Source organism: Pelobates fuscus, chromosome 7 (genome assembly GCF_036172605.1).
Source record: "Pelobates fuscus isolate aPelFus1 chromosome 7, aPelFus1.pri, whole genome shotgun sequence".
Classification (NCBI taxonomy): domain Eukaryota; kingdom Metazoa; phylum Chordata; class Amphibia; order Anura; family Pelobatidae; genus Pelobates; species Pelobates fuscus.
Genome location: NC_086323.1, coordinates 82,297,029 through 82,318,054, shown reverse-complemented (window position 1 = coordinate 82,318,054; position 21,026 = coordinate 82,297,029). Strand labels below are relative to the sequence as shown.

General features: G+C 39.7%; 1 protein-coding gene across 1 annotated transcript in view; it reads left to right on the top strand.

Moving 5' to 3' along the window:
* Positions 1-21,026, top strand: part of AGL (amylo-alpha-1, 6-glucosidase, 4-alpha-glucanotransferase) — a 57,273-nt gene that overhangs the window by 11,354 nt on the left and 24,893 nt on the right. The window contains exons 3-12 of the mRNA XM_063426142.1: positions 849-1,059; positions 8,568-8,734; positions 9,358-9,561; positions 10,046-10,227; positions 10,722-10,833; positions 12,552-12,675; positions 13,255-13,357; positions 14,671-14,768; positions 15,394-15,533; positions 17,864-18,051. Coding sequence (XP_063282212.1) covers positions 849-1,059; positions 8,568-8,734; positions 9,358-9,561; positions 10,046-10,227; positions 10,722-10,833; positions 12,552-12,675; positions 13,255-13,357; positions 14,671-14,768; positions 15,394-15,533; positions 17,864-18,051 — 1,529 coding nt within the window. The remainder of the gene's footprint in view (positions 1-848; positions 1,060-8,567; positions 8,735-9,357; positions 9,562-10,045; positions 10,228-10,721; positions 10,834-12,551; positions 12,676-13,254; positions 13,358-14,670; positions 14,769-15,393; positions 15,534-17,863; positions 18,052-21,026) is intronic.

Genomic DNA, 21,026 nt, shown 5'->3' with positions numbered 1-21,026 from the left:
ATAGAAGTCGTCCGAGTAGTCGGAGTACGTGTCAGTGTGGTCGGCCATTTTGGGCCTTGCCGCCTCGCGGGCCTGTCTCCAAAGAGCCCCGATGTCTTGGCTCTGCCTCGGCTGATCGGGCTTCGCTTTTTTAGATTTACGCCCCATATCGGTTCTGCCGGCTCTCCCTTTCACCGGTGATGATTTGAGAGAGGTTTAATGGGCCGAAATGGGTGAAAGTTTGCTTTTTCTGCGGGAGCTGCAGTCCCATGCGACTTCTCCGCTTCGTGGCCCGGCTCCGCCCCCCCCTAATTTCAGATTTTTAAACATGTAAAGGCATAGAAAAATAAATAGCATATAATCGTATAATACTAGTCATGCATCTTTGTCTAAAATTCCTGGTAAAACATGCACTAAATACAAATATTATTGACCATGAGTTGCATTGTAACCCGTCTTTTTTATGTCAAAGTTCAAAGAGTTTAGCATGCCTTACAGCAATTTACCAGTAGTACTATTTAAGTTTGGGCACATTTATGTACCGGTAAGTAGTTACATCATGCATTGCCATGGATTGCTAGTCTTTCTAGTGATTATAAATTTTAACTAAGCATATGCAAATTAGTTTAAAAAATAATCACCTTTTTGCCTCATTATATATATATATATAACATCTATATCTCCCCCTGGTACTGTTTTAAAAAAAAAAAAAAAAAAAAATAATACCTGTTAAAGTACTGAAGAGTAAGTTGTGATAACAGTAATCTTTAATTAAACAACTAGAAAAAAATCTAAATTTGAAGTACCAAGAAACTTCCAGAAGTTGTTTTCTGTTTATTAACTGGTTTTACCTTTTCCTCTCTCCCCAGGCTTTGAGTTGCAGTTCAGGTTAGGCCCCACACTGCAAGGAAAGGATGTCACTGTATATTCTAACTACCCACTGCCTGGCAGTACATATGACCGTCACACCTTCCACCCTCTGCAGTGGCACAACCCAACAGGTCGAGAGGAGGACTCTGATAAGTTCTGCAAACTGGATCTGAAGATCGCTGGCTCATTCCAGTATCGCTTCAACCAGTCGTAAGTGGCAAGGATTTGATATGTCTGGCTCGTGCTCATGCAAATCACACCCTCAGCTGTAAGACCCGAATTGGACACAATCATTCATTCCTTTTTTACGCTACAAAAGGCCATATTTTTAAAACTTCATCTTGAGGAGCGCTGGAGACATCCTTAACTCTAAACAAATACATAGATCCATTGGCTAGAAGAGCTTCCAGCACAGATGTAAAACAAACAAAAACTCATAGAATTATTCCGAGGGGCGAAGGAGCCCTATTTTTCTGGAATTAGTCTTTCTTTTCTCACCTGCTCTTGTGGGGAGCTAAGCTATATGTTGCAATAGTCCGAGAAGGAGGGACAATAAAAGGTGCTCACTATATTAATTGGGGCTGGTTGTGGTTTGCTTCCGCTCCCACTCTTTCACTTCATTGGATGCTATTTACCTCATTCAGTGTGCCTAGGGTGAGAGTGTAATAAAACAAAGTATTGAAGCATGAGGCTACTCAGGGCCTCTGTCCCAATATTTAAGCAAAACAACCATATGCCTATATTCTTACCATCTCTCTAATTTATCCATCAGTAACCATGTTTTGGATAAGGCAATAGGATAGAATTTTTATATCTCAAACTCATAATGGAGGAAGCAGTGTGATTGGGGAGCCCAACAGTTAAACATAAGTCCTGGGTCACTTGCACACTTTTTATACTGGCCTAACTGACAATAGACTGGAGAGAATACCTCTAATTTATTTCATTCTGTAATCCTTCTAGTCCTATCTGCACATATAATGAGGCATCTGGTTCCTTAGTAGCTATTACCACTTATTGAGATCTAGAGCAGCCAAAGCTGTCCATAAGTGAGTGTACATTTAACCTCACTTGCAAAGACCCCTCGTTGTGACATTCCTGCTGACTGGTGGTTCATAGGAGGCAAAGGGGTAGGGGCATACAAGTATTCCAAACTCTCCCTCCTTATGTCACTTTGTGGTAGCACAGTTGAACAATCTCAACAGCTCCATAACCGCTTTTAAAATTTAAGTTGCTCTACCTTTAAAAGAAGTATATATTGAGAGCACACATACATTTACCCTAACACATATAATATGTATGAGCTAAATGCACATCCTCTTAAAGATTTATGATATGAGTTTAAATCTTAGACAATATTACTTTCAACAAATTTACTTTTCATTGTTTCAATTAAACAATTTGACTTTCAACTTTCCTTTCTTATTTCTTTATTTGGACTTCAGAGGTCATAGTATTCCTTTAAATAGTGCTGTTAACATAAAATGTATAGTTAGAATGTTTTATCCTAATTAATACTGTGACTGTAAATTAAGAAACCGATTATATTCACCAAATGCAAATGGTTTTATTTTGTCTTGACGGTGCCAAGCTTAAGTCTCTCTTAATTATTGGACAGCTGGGTTACTCAAATGTCTTGTCTTACACGGTGTGTGGTACAATGATATCTGTTAACAGGTGGGATTGCTAAGAGTTTCCTTTGAAAAGGTGGATTTCAACATTAGATCTTTAAATTCCCAATTACAGGATTTACTCTAAATCTCTTAACCAGAATGCAACATTCAAAATATTTTCACCTTTTTTTTGTGCTACAATTATGCAAGCAAGAATACTATCCTGACTGCTATCTCATTCACATTTTTACAGTTTTTATAATTTGTATTGTACTAACCCATATGCCAGTAATTACATCCTGGATGTACTAGACAATAGGTTTTTATTTCTTAGTGTCATGCTAATTGTCTCAAAGGGAAATCCCTTTCCTACACTGTGCGAACTCATCTGTTTAAGGGACAGCTTTTCAAATCCAAGAATAGATGTGAGCACAAAAAAGATTTATTCAGCCATCTTGAACAAGGGTGGCACTTTGAATGTCTTAGAACATCTTTCTTTTGGACACAAATTCTTTTTACACTTTTATCTTAATTAGGGGACATTTTATCACAGGTCCCTATCCTCTTAGCCCTGTTGGTTACTTGCATATCAAAGAGTGGAATGTGCTCTATTGAACAATGAGCAGTCGTATATGTATGAGCTGACTCAGTGCAGCATGCTTAACTGACTTCGGCACGTTAGTGACGTCAGTTTCACAGTTATTCCTATACCCCCTTTAGACTTACCGGTAATTAGCTGATTACACCAATATAAAATTTTTTTTTTATCTTTATTTTTCCGTGCAAGATAATATACAGTACAGCCTGTGTGGCCACAACAGCCGCCCGGGAGTTGCGAACAACATATGACAACACAGAGCATTTAGACATACGTTCATCATATAGTTACACCTACATCGTGTAGTATCTGCGAGTTCTGCACGTTATTTTTATTAATGTGTTAACTGAGGTCAAGCTAGGGAAACATTCTTGATACCCAACTAAAACCACTAGTATCTCGCTAGCCTGTGTATACTTGTCTAGTATGTTTGACAGGGTGTCAGACACCTGGTCTGGAATAGTGCACTTAGTAATAGTGCGCAATAGTTAGTGGGTATGATAATTTAACATTTTAATTATAACAACGGGTGCATAGTGATGCAGTGATTTAGAGTGTAGGTAGACATAGTTATTCTCAGTGTTTTGTCTGTCGTGGGGTTGTCGTTTATGCGTACTACCTGTGTGCAGCCTGTAGTAATGCTTACTATGCGTGAGACTGTCTTCTCTTAGTTGGGGTTTCGCCTGTGGGTGTTTGTGATGAAGAGTGTGTGGTGTCGGCAGTCCTGACCGATTTGCGGGTAAGTGTTTGTCACCCTTTGGGTACTATAGGGCCTGTGTGTGAGTCAGTTAGGTTGGGTGTTGACCCCTTACCGTAGGGGCGTGCGGAGGGGGGGGGGGGGAGAATTTAAGCTCTTGGGAGTCTGCAGCGCTCCTGTGGTTGGCGCGAGCTCCTGTTATAGTGTTGAAGCTAGGTATTATAAGTGAAAACGAAACATAATAAGATGAAATAAAAAAGGACATTGAATGCTTGCTTCGGTGAGACAGTTCAAGTCGGAGCCCCATGCCTCTCCGTGTTCCTGGGGACGAAAGGTGTCGTTTTCTCTGTGTGATTTTCTCTGTGTGATGTCGTGGGGGTCGCCTCTGGTTGGGCTCGTGTGGGGATCCCCAACGCCTGCAGGAACTGTTCGGCCTCTTGTAGCGAGAAGAGACTAAGTGTGGTTCCCTCTTTGGTCACTGTCAGAGACCTTGGGAAAGTCCATTTATAGTCAATCTTAGCTTTGCGCAGTTGGCTTGTAACTTGGCCTAAGGACCTGCGCCACTATAGAGTGTTTTGTGTTAAGTCCTGGTAGAAGGTTAGATGGGATGATTCGAAGGTGAGCGGAATCTATCCCCGGCCTGCCGCGAGGAGCCTGATTTTGTCTGCCGCAGAATGGCACCGTATGATGACGTCTTAAGAGACAGCGGCTGGCGCTTGTCTAGCCTTTTGGATCCGAAAGAAGCCGTCCAGCACAAGCTTTTTAGCTTGAGCGTGTGGTAGGAGTGTGGCTGTGAGGCGTCTGAGGTATTGGGGCAGTTCAGTAGAGTCAACACTGTCTGGGATCCCCTTATTTTTATGTTAGCGCATCTGTTGCGGTCCTCTGCCACAGCTAACCTTGTAGTGACGGTGGACTGGGAAGCCTGTATATGGTGGAAATATTCCTTTAGCCCCTTTACCTCCTGCTTCAGGTCTATAATGTCCTCTTCTGAGGCCTGTGTGTGTGCGGTCACCGCCTGTATTTCGGTCCTGATCAGTTCAAGATCCGCTGCGTGTATTTGCCTCATTTCCATGAGCAGGTCAGCAATGTCTTGTTTGGTAGCCAGGGTGGGTGTGTCCCGACTTGCCTGTGTCCCCTTGATTAGTTTTGTGGTCGAGAGCTCTGGCACATACATAGGCTGTTCTCCTTCGTCTTGAGGGACCAGTGTGCAGTCCGGCGCGGCCGCCATCTTGGGCGCCATCGGTCGCTGGAGCAAGTCACCTATGTCCTGTGTGTCTCTGCTGGTGGTCGGAGGAGGCCTCTGGGACTGTCTGCCCATATTGTAACTGTCCAGCTCGGTGGTGCCGGTCAGCAGGTGGGTGTCATTACGTGTTCTCTGTGCTGTATTCTCCAGAGCGAGCTTCGTGGTTTGAAACTCGATGTAGGCCCCAGTTCTCCGTTGGGTCTTCTTACCCGTTTGCAGGAACAAAAAAGGCATCAGCTTGTGGCTTGTCCTCGAAGTGTGTCCCGAGTATGTGGTTAGTTCTTCCGATGGCACAGTGGAGTCTCAGATTGGCTTAGATTATGTGTCGATTGCCTGGAGCTCTGCAATGTTGCGGCCATGATGGTCAAGCGCTAGGCTCAGCCCCCCAATATTACATTTTGATCTACTTACCGTCTCTCCATGTAGCCAATCTACTACTTATACCAATATTAGCCTCCTTTTCTTTTTTTTTTTTAATTCTTTATTTTTGTAGTACAAATAAGAACAAACAGCTTGCCATGCCCCAACGGCAATTGACAAGAGAGTCAAGACACAAATTTACAAGCAATAAGGCAATACTTTCACGGTGCACCATTTTGTTTTTTAAACTATCTATAACAGGATTTTCAAACAAGTTTTGTAAGGCTATCTAGGTCAAGATTGTGGTAACTATATCATAGAAATAGCAGGAGAGTAGTTCAAGATTTTTAAATGCTGTGGCCCGATTTTACTTAGCCAGCGCAGCCTGTGGTATGGTTATCCTGAGCAGGGTTCATACTAGGTGGGTATAGGATGAGGTTACACAGGGTTGTACACAGTGATGTCGCTTCACTAATAAAGAGAATGAAAAAGATTGGTCTCTGCTAGCGTGTGAGTTACTCTAAATACTAGATTGAAGCTTCTTAAAGCTGCTTAACCCCGCATGTGGACTACGCTGGGGAGTTGGGTAGAGCAGTGGAAAGGCGACACGTTTAAAATCTATGCGGATGCTATAGTAGGCAAAGGGAAATAAAAATAAAAAAGGGTGGGCATTAATTGGAGAGTCAGACCTGTGACTAATTTGCTGGAGCACCTGGTAAGCCCAGGAAAAACATGCTACTTCTGAGTGCCAAGTATTTAGCACGCTGTGATACCTGAGAACAAAATATAAACATCAAACGATATCCAGTGAGTGCGTAACGAGAGAGTCCAGGTTAACCGGTCAGAGCAAAAACATAATACAGTAATACAGCAATGTCATTTGGGTGAGTCTTAGGACACTGAGCTCTCTGTGTGAATTAGTGGCAGCCTGAGGGTCATGTCCCAGTATACTGGCACTAATTGTCGGGTTACCCAACTATGAGACAACGATCTTGCCCTTAATCCATTGCGCTACAAGACTTATCTAGTTGCAGCCCCAACCTTAAGAGGCCTGTGAGTTATGGGCCAAAAAGAGAACACATATTTATGTAACTGCGTGAGGGACTTAAGTAAAAGCCTAAGAACATGCGCTACTGATCCCGCTAAATTAATGGGCACATTTAGATAAGGAGTCTGGTTCTAAACAGGAGACCTGAGCGTGGACATAGATTTAGGAGAGTAGTCGGGCAAGGTAGTCCTCAAACAGTATACTTAGGCAGCTCGGTGTCTAGCTGTTTCTGGGTGGATGTGCAAAACGAGTCCAACAATGAGAACAAAACAAACAAATTGACACATTCGCGTCTTCGGGCTTGTAGTCAACCATATCCCCACAGGAACGTCAGGCAGCTCGTACTGCGACCAGATCGGTAACCGGGGTGCAGGCAGCTGCCGTCTGTCACTCAATGTTCCCGGTATGCTTCATGGGGTAGCTTCTGAGACGGACAACAGACCACACTGCCCACGGGAGCACAGGAAATGAGGGGTGTGGGTCCGTAAGTCCACCTACGGTGTCAAGGGGGGCTCGTTGATCATGCCGTTTGGGGGGATCCCCTCGGAACAAATGTCTCTGATGTGGCTGGATTCCACGTATGGGCGTTGGCGGGTCTGCTAGGCCGCTGTAGGGCGTCGAGGGGGAGGCCCCATGCTGCTAGGTGCCTGTTTGCTTCTAGGAGGTCGGCGATTAGGTAGGTATCATTCCCATGGAGCACCTGTAACTTGCGGGGTGGACGCCACTGGTATGTTATATTCTGTGCACGGAGTAAGGTGGTGAGTGGCCTGAGGGATGCGCGCCATTGCATAGTTCCTCTAGATAGGTCCGTATAGAACGTGAGGGACATGTCCTCGAAGGTATAAGGTGTGTTTCCTTTGGCGGCGGCCATTATTGCCATTTTGTCATGACGTTTGTGAAATTTAACAATAATGTCCTTGGGTGCCGTCGCTGGGGCTGTCGCGGGTTTGGGTATTCGGAATACGCTTTCAATGCTCATTCCCTTGGCTTGTCTCGCGGGGAGAATCGTGCTTACCAGACGTCTGATGAGGTGAGGTACCTCGGCGTCCGAAATAGAGTCCACTATTCCCCGGATCTTGAGGTTTTGGGCCCGCCGCGTGTCTTCCATCGCCGCCATTTTGTGTTCCGTTTGCAGGTACTGTTGTTGCAGGGAGGTTACATCTCGCTGCAGCGCGGTTATTTGCTGCGTGTGGCTTTTGGATTCATTAGCCTCCTTTTCTGACTATTTCTCGAGGCCAACAAAACCAAACCCAGAACTGCACTCTATCCAAAACATATAATCCTGGATGCAACCAAACCAGGAACCAGCACCAGGTCCCAATTACAGTGGATAAAGGAGAAAAAAAGGTCCAGGCACTCCAGGAAATTGATGATGGCAAAATGTAATGAAACCCAACAGTCGGCAACGTTTCAACCTAACTGGTACTTTTCAAACTTGAACAAGTCCAGTCCAGTCCCCCCCATAACCTACACATCAGTTTTATTTATTCAAGCCCATATGTTGGTATCACTAGATTGTATCCAATTTTGTACCAATTTTGTTATCTGAATATCAGAATAAAGCTATTTTGTATAAACCTTAAATTTTGCCTATTTTAACCACTGAACATCCACTTCAGTTTCTAGTTTTTCTTTTTCTCAATTTATGATTTCCACAAGTTATGCCTGATTTGGGTTAGCTTTTAAAGTGACCTCTTTTCTACACTCCCACCACCACCATCCAGGCATTCTTTGTGTTGTGCAAAATTCCTTTTTTTTTTTTTTTTTTTTTAATACCGTTTTTATTGTGAATGTCAGTACCCTGGGCAAAGTCAGTGTTGTGAGTGAGAGGCAAGTGCAGTGATTTTTTTAAGGGTGAGCTCCCATCTTAGATTGGGCTTGTTTCCAGACCCTGATTGGGGTGTGTATAAGCGAGTTTGTGAGGATTTTATTTGGGAGGAGGTGGTGTGACCTGTTTAGGAGAGCTGGCAGTGAAGGAAGGACTCCAACGGCAACTCCGAAAACCTATGCTGGGATTGGATCCAATCCAGTAAAAAATTCCTTTTTTTTTTTTTTTTATATATTTGCTGTTAAGACTTATGTGAATGTTTTTTGTTTTGTTTTGTTTTTTTTTCTCCTTGCTAATATCCATGTGCTTGTTTTGCTTTTTTTTTTTGCAGTGGTCAGAGCAGTGGTGAAGGGTACATAGTAGTTGATCCAATCATGCGAGTTGGAGCAGATAACCATGTTCTGCACTTGGACTGTATCACACTTCAAACCTTTTTGTCCAAGTGCTTGGGTCCATTTGATGAATGGGAGGACAGACTGCGGGTGGCCAAGGAGTCTGGTAAATCCATAGAGTTAAACTATTGTAACACATGAACAATTCACAACATTATAAAAACCCTCCAATAGGAACACATACAATTTAAAGCACTTTGTTATTCCTTTTCTCGAGAAATCAAACACATTGAAACATAGGCTTTTTGAATAACAGTGGAATTGAGTCTAGCGGTGATAACACTTCTAAAATCACAAATTATAAATCAAAAGTTATAAAATCACTTTATTATAGGCACTTGGTAATTTACGCAGTACACTGCTGTACAGCCCTGTTTTACTAATGTGCACCTGCCATTTACATCTGCTAGAACAGTGTACAGGAGGGTAAGAAATTCATGCTCAGTGCTTTTGGTCTCAAAGCATGTCAGTCCTTCCTCTTATCAAGGGATTTAGGGGAGCTGTACATTGCTGTAATTGCACATATATTGACATTTATATTTATAATATAACTTCTTTAACTGAAATATTGAATTTGCGCATTTACTAATTTATTTTTGTAATATTTTAGACCTCTACTTCATAAAATGCATTTGATCTTAGAATCCAGACAAAATGTTACATTCACATTATGTATTGTCTGCTTACTATCCTATGTGGCTTTTTAAAATAATAGTTTTTTGTATTTAGGTTACAACATGGTGCACTTTACCCCGCTTCAAACTTTGGGAATATCTCGCTCATGTTATTCTCTGGCTGATCAGCTGCAGCTGAACCCTGATTTTTCTAGGCCTGACAAGACATACAATTGGAGCGATGTGGGGAAACTGGTAGACAAGATGAGAAGAGAGTGGAATATGCTGAGTATCACTGATGTGGTATATAACCATACAGGTAAGAGCAACACAGGCTAGGCAACATATCTAATCACAAGATAAAGCAGACACCACAGAGTTAGCACGTTTAAGGTCAAATGGAATGCACAGGAGTTAAGCTGGGTGAAGAGTATCTGACAAATTTACTGTTTGTGAAGTTGTTTACACATACCTCTTGAATCCCTGTTTGCTTTATTTGAGTCTCTACTGTAGCTGAACACATGGGGGCATCCTCAATCAAGCTGGATACTGGTTCCCTCCCAGAATCAGTTTGGCGTCCTCATGCCACTGAAATTGTTCTGGCCCTAAAGTCTAATTCCATGGTTTATATGTAGATGGAATTATCTTGTGTCAGTTGCAGTGAGCCTATATATCTTTAGAGTAGTGTTGGTAGAAAGATGATCATGGCTGGGGTGGGATGTAAAATCATATCACTGAAACAAATTGCATTCCATGTTCATAATTCTTTTAACTTGGCAACTTCAATAACTTTCTTTGTGCAGCCGCCAACAGCAAATGGATTCAGCAGCATCCAGAGTGTGCTTACAACTTGGTGAACTCTCCTCATCTTAAGCCCGCATGGCTGCTGGACCAAGCTCTCTGGCATCTGACCTGTGATGTGGCTCAAGGAAAATATGCTGCAAGAGGCCTTCCAGCTCTTATAGAAACGGAACAGCAGCTCAATGTAAGAGTGGCTCTGCCACGTGTGAAATCTGGAAGATTCTAGAGTAGCATGGAGCTGGAATACAAACAATGTGATAAAGCTCATTTTAACCACTTCATCGATTGTTACATTCAGTCTCCAATACCATACGAAATAAAGAAAACCATTGTTCAACTCTATCATAACCCAAAACCCTTGACAACTCAGTCATGTAAAGAACAAGTGGAGAATTAAAGACAGGGATTGATTGAATTTACAGAGATTATATTTATTTCACAAAAAAACACGTTACACATTTCCAGTATTGCATAATGAAGTATGGACAGTCTATTATGTTCTAATACCGATTAATAAATCCATATATGGTGTTTACAGCTTTATAATGTATCACGATAGTTGATTTCAGCTCTTAGTGCATTCCGCTCCTTAGGTTTTTGTATTCATATTGACTAAAGAAGTATCTGTTGTAGGAGATATCTGATTATATCATAACCTATTCCTCCTTTTCTCCGCAGAGTGTCCGTGGCATAATATGGGAGGATATATTCCCCAAACTGAAGCTTTGGGAATTTTATCAGATAAATGTGGCCAAAGCTGTGGAACAATTCAGAGCTCTGCTCAGTACAGGTATGCTACATGACTGCTAATGGAAACCATATGAAAATATCCCTGTAATTGGTAACCTGTGGGCAAAATATTAATTATATTTATATAGAGTTTTACAGAATTACTATATTGCAGGATTGTATAATATTAGTTATTTTGAATTTGCAGGCTTTCTACATAATCCAATATTTGTCATGTAAATATCTATAACAGCTAGTGCTTTGTCATTTCGAATAGCAAACATGAAAGTGCTTTGACATGTTGAGGCATGTGCTGGCAAACTAAACTAAAAAACTATGAAACAAAGTACCAAACATCTTATGCTACCAGTGAGAGGAGGCAGGAATCCATGTAATCCTCTATAAATAGTGTACCGTCATAAAAGTAACAAATGCTGTTTGTGTTTGTGTTTGTCGTGATGAAGAGAAATTCCACATAAAATCAAAAATAACAATATGATGTCAAGTACTTCAACAATATTTTAGTAAATAAAAGTGGTATAATATTGATAATAGTGCTATGTAAACTATAGTGTGAAATCATTAAAATAAATAAATAAAGGTGAGAAAAATAACAAAAACAAATCTATATACGAAATTGATGCCAAGCTCCTTGTTTATTGATATGCTCATAAACACATGAAGAGAAACCAATTGAATGCAAAATGTATCATTTATGGCCATATGTACTACAACGTTCAACACAAATGCTTAACTGATTAATGTCTAAAAGGGTTATAATTTGGTGGTGAATGCTAGTGTTTATTAAGCCCTGCAAAACTACAGTAATGTTTTACAGATGTATGGCTTATGTTAGGAAAAGATCTGCTGATTTTATTTTAATTTTTTTTTATATAACCTCTAGTAATTTCAACAGTGATTCAATTAAGCAAATTCCAGGTAGCCATTCCCTTTCTGCTACTTGTCATGCAACATACGTAATTTGATTTACAATTATAAATGCTTTTATCTCACACCTTAAATATATTTTGTGAAATCATAGTCATGAAGCTATATTCATAATCCATTGACTTTTGGAAACATTTCACATTCTTCCAACAATATAGCACACATTACACACCTTAAGATGATATTTGTTCTTAATAAGGCAAGGATTTAATCAGCAAATTATGTAGGTGTGTGCGCTAGCAAATTGGCATATCTACTGAGCAAATAAGGGTAAAACATGTGTTAAATTACATTATGTGCCAGAAAAGAACAAGTAACTTAATGAAAAGTATCAAATGCACTTTTATTTTTATATAGATATATATATATATATATATATATATATATATATATATATATATATATATATATATATATATATATATATATAATGCATGCATTTAACACAAGTCAATGGACTTGCAATTGGAAAACCAAAGTATTAAATAACAAGCAGACACAAACAAAAAAAACACATTTGCTGGTGTCCTACAAGGTTTGACTAGAGTCTCTGGTCTCGTGCCTCATTATTAGACTTGTGGAGGCAAACCTATCTGCTTTGAATGTGCAGCAGCAACTATTTCTGTACAATCACCAGGCAGGCTTCTGTTTGGAATAGCCCAGTCCACATTTAGTCTGGTATGCAGTATTGTCTCCCTGTTCTATCCTGACATTATTTCCTACCCTCTAGGAACTGCCAGGGATAATTCTTTGGACCCAACCTATTATCATTCCAGACATAAGTATTGTATCATCGACATGCATTCTCCTAAAGTTGTGATTTATTTGTAGGTGCACAGAAGAAGGGAGGTAAATCGGACCCAAAGCAATTGGTGATAATTCAAGACCCAGAATATAAGCGCTTTGGCTGCTCTGTGAATATGGAGATTGCTCTCCACACTTTCATACCGAACAGGTAGGATGCTCTCAAATATTGCATACACTTGGCTACTTACACGTTTTTCTGTAATGCAACAGACTGTCTTTATTTTAAGAGTTATTTCTACTCTAATGTTATCATTTGTCATGCTTGTATATTTAAAACGTATAATCGCAAATAGCCCTACGGCAAAATAAATTGCAAAGGTTATCAGAATCTTCTCATGGATTATTTTACCGTTAATTTTTATGAATTAGTTTGATACTTGAAGTACAGGTTGAGTAACCTTTTAGTGAGGTGTACACTTTTTTAATTCTATTTCCTGGCAAGTAAGCATTGGTAAATGAAAATTCTGCATTGGCAATTGGCAAGTAACTTGATGAGACTATGTAATGTGAATTTTCATCACTGCTATATTAATGCATGCAGCCTCCAACCATATACAGTATTCACATCAGCTTTTTAGTCCGCCCTGTGACTTTTGTTAAGATAAAGTAAACGGGCATTGAAAGCATTTAATAAAGGTTACCAAAATAAAAGTGATGGTAAGGACTGGCACATCAGCAGACTGGAAACAGTGTCCAGTTTAGTGTTTTAATTTATGTTTCGTTGCAGTAATGGGCCTGCTGCCATTGAAGAATGTTGTACCTGGTTCCGCAAGAGGCTTGAGGAGCTGAATGCAGAAAAACATAAACAGATTAACTTTCATCATGACCAGGTATAGCCTTGCAGCCTAAAATACAGTGGAATAGTCATGTGGAGAAATGATGTGCTGACTTACAGTGCTCTTTAAATTGGCACAATACTGGGTGTAATAGTTCTCCTTGATATGTTCTCTCTCCGTATTTATACGTATCTAATCCTCTCAACAATGTGATGTGTACAGTGGACGGGTCCATTTGTGATAAGCCTGTGTGCATGGCAGGCTGACAGACCGTTTTTCTGTCCAGCCCAGTTCAGCGCAGACCATGGGCCGAGTGCTCCTGTGCTCATGACATTTCCCTGTTGTCCCTAGATGTGGGACACGAGAGAACAGACCTAGAGTGTCTGGACACAACTGTGTATTCAGGACAATCCCTCCAAACCAGGGACAGTTGGGAGGTGTTTATATGTGTATGTACAGCTTGAAAAACATAAAAAATTGCCACATATCAGATATTGTCCTACATCAAATATGAGCATTCTAATGTGTTCAAAAAGGTTTAAATGAATTTAGGTGTAACGCCAGCAAACACATTTTTTCAGAAGTAGTGGCAGATACTTGGAGTAACCTTTCATCAGAGGTGGAAGATATTTTTGAAAGAATTGGCAAGTATACAGCCTGCTGTCCTCAGCTGAAAACTACATTTAAAATAACAAAGAACATTGTCAAAAACAAATTGGGCACACTTGATAGGCCATTTGGCTGTCATCTGCTCCCAAAAATCTGATTGATATATATATATATAATTTTATTTTTATTGTAATTATTTTAATCTTACTGATTTTGTATTGCGTGATCTGCCTGTTATTTTAATCCAGTTTTAAAATCTGTACTGCACAGATGATGATGTATTTGGTGCAATGTTTCCCAATGAGAAGTATCTGAATTTACGTTATTGATGACATTACATTACCCACTGCACTACCATAACACTTAACACTAACCCTAACCTAAAAATAAAATGTAATATACAAGATACCTAATGACAAGACATGTGTTAGGGGATAATAATGTAATAGAGGGCTTCTGCAGGCATTTATAAATCGCATAATCTTTGGCCTTGCAGCTTATTATAGTGTGTCTAGAACCCCTCACTGTCATTAGTTTACTAAAATACATGTATCGTAATTGTAATATATATCCTCTGTGTAATCAATGCCCAGTGTTATATCACACATCCATACTATGTAATATAAATCCTGTTACATGTTCAAAGTAGTTTAAACAATGCCTTATTTTGCTCTCACACATTTTTGCATTTGTTGTTGATCTATTTTGTGTTTGAACCTTTGTTTAAACATTTTGGTTGTTACTTTTTCCTTTCATAGGCTGTGAATTGCATTTTGGGTACCATGACGTACGAACGACTGGCAGGTCATGGGCCAAAGCTTGGAGCAGTAACAAAGAAAGATCCCATGGTCACCAGGTATTAGCTTATGCGTATGGTCCTTGCCATTCTATGAATTCTAGTTCTACATTGACTCATCACATTCTCCTCATGCAAAATAGTTAAACACTTCACAGGAAAGATCAGGTTTTCCTTATTTGAGCCTTATATAAATCTAACTAGTTGGCAAGATTTAAACTCATTATGCTTTGAGGTATGCTTTCTAGTCCGTTTGTGATACTCTGCATGAAGAAACAAATGTCCAGGCACTCAGAGATCAGTTTAATGCAGAGTTAATGGAACGTCAACATTTTGACTAAAATGAGTCTAATTTGGCTTGAGAAAGACTATTTTTAGTTGAAACGTTGTCTTTCCATTAACTATGCATTAGATTAAACCTGGAATGCCAGGACATTTGTTTCTTTATACATTAAATTTGAGGTTGGCCTGTCTTAGTTTGTGAGGCATCTGGGAATGATCCTAATACAAGACGTGCACAGACCCTGAATACTGGTGGATTACTCTCCATGAGTCTGATATACACTGCTCTGTGAAGACTAGCAATCGTTGTCGTAAGGGCCTGTAGAGAAATGATCAGTTGTTTCATAAAAATCTGTTAGTAATCTAAGGAAACCTTCTACCATGTTGTACCATTTGTTTTCAGGTACTTTACTTTCCCATTTGAAGAAATATCTTTGGCAGAGGAAGAGCCTTTGATGCATCAGGCAGACAAAGCTTGTTATTTCATGGCTCATAACGGGTGGGTTATGGGGGACGACCCACTGAAAAACTTTGCAGGACCAGGTATGTGACTAATGACTTATAGGGTCTTCGAGAACTTTATCACTGAACCACTAATAATTATTCACGTTTTGTACATCAGATTCATAACCGTAGAGGTGATATTGTAAGGTATCTGTTCTTCAATTTTTTGCTGAATAGTATACATATTACTGATGTATTTTTATTATCAACAAAAATGTCCATCATGTCCATCCCGCTCCCCCTTCTTTTCTTTTTACTTTTATATATATATTTTTTTTATTTTCTTAATTTTTTTTTTCTTAATTGTACTATGTTCATTACTTGTTTGTATTCGAAAATGATATTGTTATGTTTTATAGTTATTTATCAATGACAACTGTTAGAAAAGATTAATAACATTTACTCTAACTCGAGATAATTTGTAGATAGTAGGTCATAATAGCTTGGAAGCTAGTCAGACTGAAAATCCCACATTGTGATTAGCTGCTGATATATTATTATCTGAGAATCATATCATTTCATTATTATTGTAATCTGCACCCCATGTGAAGGGTTTAAAATGTTAATTCAATATTAAAATGTTCACATAAACCCTAAAAAGTCAATCTTCAAGTGATGATTACAGATAAATGCACAATTAAATCTGGTTTGATGAAAACAACAAACAAAAAAAAACCCATTTTATTTATTTATTTTGTAAATCTTGATTTCAATGCTATTAAAGAGACAACCAGATAGGTGAAAGAAAGTCGGTGAGTAAAAACAGGCAATTGCATAGCCAAGATTTTTTCAAACTTAGCTCAACCATGGCTGAAGCCATTTTAGGATTAAATAAAAGCATAGAAGATCGAGCAAAGGGAAGAATTAGCTCCAGCCACACCGCACACCCAGTGCACCCCTACCACCCACAATTTAAACCTTTTTGCACCCCGCCCTCCACTAGGTAGGGGCCTGCAGACCCGTTTCAGCGAGACAATCAAGGGTTCCAAGGACAGAACATCTATCTTTTTTTAAATTAAGCTATAACTTGCTTTTTGTTTTTCTAAAAATAGTGAACATACATTTTTGTATTTTGTCATATTTTTGGGAGCAGCAGTGTGTGCAATGCTTTATAAATGCAACTTGATTATTTCCTTCCTTGTACCTTTCTTTCCAGTGATGTCAGCAGGCTTTCAAACAGATTACAGAAACACTCCAATTACCACTGCAGTGCACTGTAGTGGTTATGGTGCTAGGAGTTCCCCAGTGCTCTCCCAGGATAAGTAGTCAAACTACTGTTGGTGAACAGTTTGACAACTTTCCTGGTGTCTATCTGGCAACAGTTACAGATTTCAGGACACCCGGAAACTCCTGCATGGAGCTAGTATTGGCTCCCCTGAGCTCCTTTAGGTGCTGAATTCACCTGGGCACTCTGGCATCATAACCACTTGCATTTGTTGTAGTAGTTATAATGCTTGGTGTGTTCCTTTAATGTACAATAAAATGGCATACAATTTAATCTGCACCACAAAGTTTAATCTGACAGGCTTCTCTGCATATATTTGTTTCAGATAGCATTTATTGCACCCAGACCACTTCAGCTTAATGGTCCAGCTAGGGTTAACCCTTTTTTTTTTTTTATAAACATAGCAGTTTCAGAGAAACTGCTATGTTTATTAATGGGTTAAGCCTTCCCCCAAATCCTCTAGTGGCTGTCTCACTGACAGCCGCTAGAGGCGCTAATCACAGTGAGAGCACGCAAGCGTCCATAGGAAAGCATTGTAAATGCTTTCCTATGAGACCGGCTGAATGCGCGCGCAGCTCTTGCCGCGCGTGCGCATTCAGCCGACGGGGCGGAACGGAGGAGGATCGGAGGCAGAGATCTCCCCGCCCACCGCTGGAAAAAGGTAAGTTTTACCCCTTTTCTCCTTTCCTGAGCCGGGTTGGAGTGGGATCCTGAGGGTGGGGGCACCCTCAGGGCACTCTAGTGCCAGGAAAACGAGTATGTTTTCCTGGCACTAGAGTGGTCCTTTAAGTAATTTCTGTGGCTAGGTGCAACAAGTTTAAACATCTGGCAGAAAGGTGAGAGTAGGTAGGAGAGTATTGTCATATAAGAAAAGATGTATACTAGAGATAATATGGAACCAGAGTTAGGACTAACTGATGAATGCTAGGTGAGATGTGAGATTCTGATGGTATTTAATTTAAATTGCCTAAATTACCATTTTTTTTGTTAATGTAACTCTGGTTAAAAAAAACAAACCAACATTCTAAATGTATTGTCGTTGGAGTACTGACATTTACAATAATGCATGTATTATTGTAACTTTCAGAGTACTTTCATTTGAAACAACTTGTAATAAAACGTGTAAAATCTTGCCTTCTTTCAGACTCCAATGTCTACCTTCGTAGAGAGCTGATCTGTTGGGGGGACAGTGTAAAATTGAGGTATGGTGACAAACCAGCAGATAGTCCCTACCTTTGGGAACACATGAAGAAGTACACAGAAATCACTGCCAAATATTTCCATGGAGTCCGCCTGGACAACTGCCACTCTACACCCATTCATGTTGCGGAGGTAAGAAACTTTAAACCAATGTGAGGTTTGTTATGTGCCAGGGGTTGGCAGTTTTGAGCATTGAAATTATAAAATCATGGAAAAATCAAAACAATGACATTTTATAATTGGTCAAAAGGAGAAAAGTCATATTGAGAATTAAGAAAGGTCACAGTACATTATGTGAAGGTGTATAGAGAAGAGTTGCAAGATATTTTAAGTAATGAGTGAAAAGGGTCTCTTGTGTTACTGATGAAGGACCACTGATCATGCTGCATAATGAATCAAACAGAGAGAGCTATGAGTGATGCTTATAAGTGGTAGAGGGGTGAGTAAGAAACAGACAGGTTTTGTTTGAGTAACTAAAAAGGAGTCTCAAGTCAGACTGATGCTTAGTAATCATAGGATATGCAATGGTTTGCAATTTATCCCTGTAGGTTTCTTCTTTGTTAAAAAGCAGACAATCTGTTTCTCAACATTTGATTAGACAAATAATTAAAATTACCTATAGTAAACAAAGAAGAATGTGTGATCTTAAAGGGCTATTCTAACACATGCAACCCATCATTGCCTCATTGCCATCCACGGTTGGATGTATTTGGACCGCTAATATCCACAGTGAAAAAATAGCTGTAGTGATGATGGTGCATATATTGTTTCTTTAAGTGAGAGCCTGTGTGCAAGTCTATGTGAGGGATGTTGAAGATGTTGACCTCACTTTAGTACATAAAATGAGTTTGTGAGAAGCTGGGTAATTATATATATATATATATATATATATATATATATATATATATTTATATTAAAATGTCTACGGACTTGTGTGGTTATTTATATTTAGTGCTGTATATTTCTGTATACATAGAAATGTGACATTGTGTATATGCTGTTTGTATGGCTAAAGGTTTTGTTTACAAAATATAAATGAATATCAGACTATAGCCTTGATTTAAAGGAACACTCCAATGGGAAAAAAAAATTATTGTATATATTTTTTAAAAATTTAGTAGGTATACCCTGATGAAAAAAATAAGCCATGTATGCATTTGATTACGCATATTCCCATAGTAAGTATATCTGAAACCAACTTGCAAAAAGCTGCAGATTTCTTGTTCTTGCCAAAGCCTTTGCAATCCCTCCCATTCTAACCTAGCTCAGGCCTTCTGTGGCTGTCCAGTCACAGATTTCTCAATGCAGCTCTGTGAGAAATCCATGCAAGGCATGTGCTCAAAATGTCACTGTGCTAAACAACCAGGAAGTAACAGCAGCAGTTGTATGACAGCCTAGGAGGTGTAACATGGTTATTTTTTAAAAGTGACAATTTCTATTGCCATCACTTTGTAAAATGAAAAATTGGACACACTCTTTACAAATGAAGAACTTCAGCAAGCTGAAATGCTTTAGGTTTATGGAGTATCTTATGGACTCTCCACGCACACAGATTTGAATCGGCATCAGTAATGATTCCAATCTGTGAGCAAATACTTTTCAAATGATTTATCTGCAGAAATCACCATTAAAGTCTACGGGAATGTTTGTAGATAAATCATTTGAAAAGGTTTTTTGTCGATTCAAACAATTTAAGTCATGGACTACATCTGTTTCCATAGTGTCCCACATATGTAGCCCCAATGGAAACTTTTATTTTATGAATCCTGGGTTTTAGAGCTTTGCTAGAACAAATTCACTGTTTACCATGTTGCTTAAGTAAGTGAAGATGTATACGTCTTTTGACTTGAATGAAGGAATTAATTGTTTGCTCATTCATGTCAGTGGGAACTCAGCAGGTTGCAGCAAGTTCAATCAAATATTGGCTTCAATATGCAACCTAGTATAATGTAGAGTTAAAGAAAATTTACATGTGTTAGTATTCTCAGACTGTATTCAGTGTGGCTCTTATGTCCTACGTGTATCAATATTTAATGTCAGAATAGATATTACATGTATTAGAATTCTCAGTCTGTGTGCAGTATGGCTCCTATAAAGTTCTGTATGTTGAGAATACTCAATCTGTGTGCATTAGAGCTTCTCTAAGACTCTGAATGTATCAGAATTCTCAGTCTGTGTGCTGTATGACTCCTGTAAGATTCTGCATGTATCAGAATTATCGGTCTATGTGCTGTCTGACTCCTGGAAGGCTCAGTATGTATCAGAATTCTCAATCTGTGTGCTGTATGGCTCCAGGACCAGATTAAGATCCCATTGAGCCTCATGGGCCTAATTACAGAATCTTATCAACAGAAAACACTAAAACAGTCATACCTCCCAAACGTCATGTATCCGGTGCAGGTGGTGCTGGTGGGAAACTCAAATTCAAGTAAATTCATACCCCCTAACACCAATGTCCGGAGAAGCAGGATGTCGGTGAGTTAGGTAAAAGGTTGGGCCTTTGAAGCAAATCACTTAACCAGAACCTCCAAAAAGGGGCAAACATGCCCAAAAAGGGTGCGTGTCTGCATGAAGAATTGGAAGGACAGCCATGTGTGAATGCATGTCAAGTTGCCTGCCAATCATGAAGGCTGGCCAACTAAGGGCATACTATGCAGACAGCACACTGAGCTTCGCATAAATGCATTTAATGATGTGCTCGATCTACACTTTCTAAGGACAATCTCCCTAGCACTCACTTGTCCATTTCTTTCCTTACCTACTTACTAGCAGGTAGAAGCTCCTTGTCTACAGTCTGGGACAGAGAAAAGTTGTATGTAGTGAATGTAGAAGAAAAGGAACATGCCACAGTGTTACTGTTGCCGAAGCAGCAAGAGCATTTGTATTGTGCGCAAAGTCCGCTTTACATGAACTAATTTCATGGTCCGCCAGTCCACATATGTTTTGTTCCCCTACATCCTTCTTAAGTTTCAATAGTTAAAGGACCACTATAGTGCCAGGAAAAACAAACTTAGGTGCCCCCCTCCCGCTGGACTGAAGAGGCTTAACCCTTTCTCCAGTGCCGGGCTCCCTATGCGCTGGTGACCCATCTTCCCCCTGCCAACGTC